The sequence below is a fragment of the Myotis lucifugus genome, unplaced genomic scaffold, assembly GCF_000147115.1.
Source record: "Myotis lucifugus unplaced genomic scaffold, Myoluc2.0 scaffold_412, whole genome shotgun sequence".
In the NCBI taxonomy this organism is placed as follows: domain Eukaryota; kingdom Metazoa; phylum Chordata; class Mammalia; order Chiroptera; family Vespertilionidae; genus Myotis; species Myotis lucifugus.
The window spans coordinates 597,802-603,801 of record NW_005871460.1 but is presented as its reverse complement, the minus strand read 5'-3'; the positions used below and the strand labels follow the sequence as shown (position 1 = coordinate 603,801).

At 42.2% G+C, this 6,000-nt stretch overlaps 1 protein-coding gene and 1 pseudogene across 1 annotated transcript in view; one reads left to right on the top strand and one right to left on the bottom strand.

Moving 5' to 3' along the window:
* Positions 1-64, bottom strand: part of LOC102441464 — a 2,503-nt pseudogene extending 2,439 nt beyond the window's left edge.
* The window catches only part of LOC106694406 (zinc finger protein 883-like), a 120,899-nt gene extending 117,946 nt beyond the window's left edge, over positions 1-2,953 (top strand). Inside the window, exon 2 of the mRNA XM_023743771.1 lies at positions 504-2,953. Within this exon, the coding sequence (XP_023599539.1) occupies positions 504-2,326 (1,823 nt within the window). The 3' untranslated portion in view covers positions 2,327-2,953. The remainder of the gene's footprint in view (positions 1-503) is intronic.
* Positions 2,954-6,000: the final 3,047 nt, after the last annotated feature.

The following is a 6,000-nucleotide window of genomic DNA, read 5'->3' as shown; positions in this document are numbered from 1 at the left end:
GGATTCCCAGCCCATGGATAACCTGAACCTCTCTAAACTTTGCACCTCTACCTCTATCACACATCTCGGCTTTACTGCACTCCAGTGTTGTTGCATGCCTGCAGAGCTTTAGAGTACACACGTATTATATTGACCCTGAACATCACATACTTTCCTATGATTGATATTTTATGGGTTTGAGCACATTGAAATTATTTTACACAGATTCATATCGCCAGCATGAAAGGTCCTAAAGGAAGCCATTTGTGGAGTAGTAACGAGCAGACACAGCCTCTCTTCTTTTTGTGCCAGCCTAGGCTTCTGTTCTCCCTTGCTGAGATTTTGATCATCCAGTGACCTTTTGGGCCATGTTATATATAACAGCCATTTCCTGAGTAGTTAACTTACTTATCTTGAAAATCATTGTATGGAATCATGTCCAGTTGTGACATAAACAATTGTGGTGAATATATTATGTTTTTATCAGGTCAACATGTCCTTTACCTATGTTTCCTTTTGAACAGGTTGCTGCTGTGGAGCAGGAATTATGGAGGCAACGACTGAACAGAAGGTTTCAGTAAGATTGTCACAGGCAAGGAATCCCAAGTTAGCCTTGTCTTCCCAGAAGAGCCACCCCTGTGAGGGTTGTGGGCTAGTCCTGGGAAACATTTTCCACATGATGGAGGGTCAGGGAACACAACACGGACAGATACTGTTGAGGTGTGGGGCGTGTGCAAAACAATTCTATTTCCGTGTAAAATTTCACCAGCAGCATGTGAAAGAGAAGACTTTCACTAGAGGTGTGGAGAGGATCTCACTTGCAAACAGCTGTAATTTCAATGTGTCCCAGAATCATTTCAAATGCGGGGAGGTTGGGCAGGGTGTCCGTATGGGGTCAGGACATCTGCACCTAAAGGCTCTTCAAACCAAGGACAGTCCAACTGCAATTTCCACGTGTGGGATGACGTTTCAAGGGAGAAAAAAATATTACAGTAGAAAAGAAGGTAAGAGAGACATTAGTTGTACCCACACAGGTATTCAGGAAAAAGGTGTCCAACTTGGAAGTGGGAGTTTTGGGTCCTCTGAATGTGGAAAATTTTTTACCAAGTTTTCTAGCTTTCATTATCAGCAGAGAGGTCACACTGGAGAAAAGCCTTATGAATGCAGTGACTGTGGGAAAACTTTTGCACGGAGCAATGGCCTTCGTTGTCATCAGAGGGTTCATACAGGAGAAAAGCCTTATAAATGCATGGAATGTGGAAAATCTTTTGCACGAAGCAATGCCCTTCGTTATCATCAGAGAGTTCACACTGGAGAAAAGCCTTATAAATGCAGTGAATGTGGAAAATCTTTTGCACGAAGCAATGCCCTTAGTGAGCATCAGAGAGTTCATATAGGAGAAAAGCCTTATAAATGCAATGAATGTGGGAAATCTTTTACCCTGAAAACTAACCTTCGTTGTCATCAGAGAGTTCATACAGGAGAAAAGCCTTATAAATGCAGTGAATGTGGAAAATCTTTTACCCAGAGCAATTCCCTTCATTTTCATCAGAGAGTTCACACAGGAGAAAAGCCTTATAAATGCAGTGAATGTGGGAAATCTTTTGCACGGAGTGATTCCCTTCGTTATCATCAGAGAGTTCATACAGGAGAAAAGCCTTATAAATGCAGTGAATGTGGAAAATCTTTTGCACGGAGCGATGCCCTTCATTATCATCAGAGAGTTCATACAGGAGAAAAGCCTTATAAATGCAGTGAATGTGGGAAAGCTTACCCCACTAGGACTAAGCTTTGTTGTCATCAGAGAGTGCACACTGGAAAGAGGCCTTATAAATGCAGTGAATGTAGAAAATCTTTTACCACAAACACCCATCTTCGTACTCATCAGAGAGTTCACACTGAAGAAAAGCCTTATCAATGTAGTGAATGTGGAAAATCTTTTACATATAGCAGTAGTCTCCAAAATCATCAGAGAGTTCACTCTGGAGAAAAGCCTTATCAATGCAGTGAATGTGGAAAATCTTTTACATATAGCAGTAGTCTCCAATATCATCAGAGAGTTCACTCTGGAGAAAAGCCTTATCAATGCAGTGAATGTGGAAAATCTTTTACCAATACTAGAGACCTTCATTGTCATCAGCGTATTCACACTGGAGAAAAGCCTTATAAATGCAGTGAATGTGGAAAATCTTTTGCACGGAGCAATAAACTTCGTTATCATCAGAGAGTTCATACGGGAGAAAAGCCTTATAAATGCAGTGAATGTGGGAAATGTTTTAAAGGTATCAGTGGTCTCCAATATCATCAGAGAGTTCACAATGGAGAAAGCCCTTATGAGTGCAATTAATATGAGATATGTCTCAGCCAAATTTCTAAATTTGCTCTCCACTAGAGTACAAATGTGAGAAATTTCTTAGATGTGTAGGAAATGTAGTTTCTTAGAAGTTAACAATAGTACAAGAAAATTTGTTAATCCTCATTTTTCTGAATTATATCCTATACATTTAATCACCTATGTTTTGTAAAGTTCCCATAAGTGTTTTTGCTGTTCTATGTGTGTGTTTTTATGTTGGAACACTATGTAATTATGTTGCACGTTCTAACATACAGAGATGTCCTGCCAGATCTATGTCACTGCACATTTCTATTGCTGAAGGTATTTCACCTGAACCACCTATAAGGTCCCTACAGATGGCATCAATCACCATCCTCCTGTGGCAGGGAAGCTATGTCTGTTGTCTGATTTGTCAACAAAAATGAGGAATGCCTGAGCCCTTGGTTCTTATTTGTTTCCCTGTCTTGTGTTGCCACATAGGACTCATTACTGTTGGCCCCAGTAAACATAATGTTGCAGAGGGCCTGCCATTTTCAGGGACACACTTTCTCTAGATGCTAATGATGAGTTTATTTCGTACCTAAGTCATCAATGGAAGAGACTGGACAAAAATTGTGCACCTATGGATGAGGACAGTGGGTGGGGAGTGAGGGCGGAGGGTGGGGCGGGAACTGGAAGGAGGGGAGTTATGGGGGGGGGAAAGAGGAACAAATGTAATCTGAACAATAAAGATTTAATAAAAAAAAATTGGTCTGATTGTTTATATGAACACAAGAATAACAGCTGATCATATAGGCTATTTTAAATATATATACACGTTGCCGGAATCTCATGATAAAGTTTACTGCCACAGTAAAGAAGCCAAGGTAACAGTTGCCATCAGGCTATGTCTGATACCTGCACAATTGTGGTGCATTCCTCAAATTGAGGTTCCCACAGGTGTCTTGACGTTCTTTCATGCCATCTCTCAGTAAAGTAACCTTCGTTCCTTCCCTGGAAAGACCATTATGAACCACATGACCAAGCAACGTACCAGGCTATTTATCCAAGGGGCTTATCAGATTCAAAGTCTGTCTTCATTCCTTATCAGTAGTTCTCAAACTTCTGGCCCTTTTTAAAAAAAAAAAAAAATTTATTGTTCAGATTCTTACAGTTGTTCTTCTTTTTCCCCCCCATAGTTCACCTCCACTCAGTCCCCACCCCACCCTCTGCTCTTATCCACCCCCCCCCCACTGTCCTCATCTATAGGTGTAGGATTTTGTCCAGTCTCTTCCCACACCCATTCCCCCCCCCCCTGGAATTGTCAGTGCACTCCTTTACTATGCCCCTGATTCTATTATATTTACCACTTTACTCTGTTCATCAGATATTTTATTCACTTGATTTTTAGATTCACTTTTTGATAGATGTGTATTTGTTGTTCATAATTTGTATCTTTACCTTTTTCTTCTCCCTCTTAAAGGATACCTTTCAGCATTTCATATAATATTGGTTTGGTGGTCATGAACTCCTTTAGCTTTTTCTTATCAGTGAAACTCTTTATGTGACCTTCAATTCTGAATGATAGCTTTGCTGGATAAAGTAATCTTGGTTGTAGGTTCTTGGCATTCATCACTTTGAATATTTCTTGCCACTCCTTTCTGGCCTGCATAGTTTCTGTTGAGAAATCAGCTGACAGTCTTATGGGTACTCCCTTGTAGGTAACTGACTTTTTTTCTCTTGCTGCTTTTAAGATTTTATCTTTTGCCCTTGGCATTTTAATTATGATGTGTCTTGGTGTGGTCCTCTTTGGATTCCTTTTGTTTGGGGTTCTCTGTGCTTTCTGGACTTGTAAATCTATTCCTTTCACCAGGCAGGGGAAGTTTTCTGTCATTATTTCTTCAAATAGGTTTTCAATATCTTGCTCTTTCTCTTCTTCTGGCACCCCTATAATTCGGATATTGGAACGCTTGAAGTTATCCCAGAGGCTCCTTACACTATCTTGATATTTTTGGATTCTTTTTTATTTTTGCTTTTCTGGTTGGGTGTTTTTTACCTCTTCGTATTTCAAATATTTGACTTGATTCTTGGGATCCTCTTGTCTGCTGTTGGATCTCTGTATATTATTCTTTATTTCAGTCAGTGTATGCTTAATTTCTAGCTGGTCCTTTTTCATATCCTCAAGGGTCTCACTAAATTTATCGGCGGTTTCTAGAAAATTCTTGAAAAACCTTATAACCGTGGTTTTTAACTCTATATCCAGTAGTTTGCTTCCCTCCATTTCTGTAATTTGTGATCTGTTTCTTTGTCTCTGCATTTTTTATGCATTCCTGTGTTGATAGAGTGGCTTTGTGTGCTAGGTGTCCTATAGGGCCCAGTGGCTCAGCCTTCCCAATTACCTGGGGTGGACACTCTTGGTGCACCCCTTTGTGGGCTGTGTGCACAGTCTCATTCTTGTTGTAGGTATCACTGGGAGTAATTGACCTCCAGGCCAATTGTCTGTGAGATTCAGCTGTGTCTACAGTGGGAGAACTTCTGTGCTGAAGACACCCTTCTGGGGCAAGACTTGCTTCAGTGGGGCTTTGGTGTTCACTGAGTCTGCCCACTGAGTGTGTTCCTTATAGATCTGAAGAGTTGTAATCTGGATGGTCCCAATCTGACTACTGGGTACACTGGCTCTTGGATCTCTAAGGAGGTGCTAATTTAGCCTCTGCCTGAGGCTACCCAGCAGGAGCTACAGAGAGATCTGCAGATTCTTCTTCTTTGTTTGGGGTTTGGAGTTGCCCAGATGAGGCCCAGCAGTGAAGCAATGCAAGCTGCTGAGGGGCCTTGGGCCTTCTTTTGGATGTTCTGGGTCTTTCTTACCCAGTTGCAGTTTGTGAGGTAATTTTAGATCTCAAAAGGCCAGCCCATTCACATGCAAAAGCCTTTACGCATAGCTTGGGTGGGGCGGGATCTCAGGGAATCAACAGGGTGGAGCAAACAGCTATGGCTGATTCTCAGGCCTGCCCTAATAGGTCCTGAGTCTCAGTGTCCTGGTCATCGCTACAAGCACCTCTGAGAGAAAGCCGCCCTCGAGTTCTGCCCACTGCCAGACAGTCCAATTTCTCCTTGTAAGAGTCTGGGTCCCCAGAGACTCGCCCAGAACTGGAGTCAGGGCCATCGGGAGCTTGTGCCTCCCTTCCTGTTGCAAAGACACTGTCCTCCTCCTTTGCCAGCCCCTTTCCGCAGGTGCTTGAGCCTCCGCACCTCTGCACTTTACTTCCGCACCTCCTCTGAGTCTCAGTGTGCTTTTCTCTTTCCTTCTAGTTGTAGAATTTCCACTCAGCCATCCTTCCTGTGGTTCTGGATGATGTCTGTTTTGTCTGTTAGTTTTATTTTTGAAGTGGTTGTGTGAGGCAGCATTTTCAGGTGTTTACCTATGCCGCCAGCTTGGTCAACCTTCTGGCCCTTTAAATACAGTTCCTCATGTGACCCAACCATAAAATTATTTTCATTGCTACTTCATAACTGTGGTTTTGCTACTGATATGAACCATAATGTACATATCTGATATGCAGGATGGTCTTAGGCGACCCCTGTGAAAGGGTCATTCGACTCCCAAAGGGGTTGTGACTCACAGGTTGAGAACCGCTGCCTTAGATCTTTCTGATGACATCCAGAGTCCTGGCATGTCTCTCTTTCAGACATGACATTCCAGTAAAGGT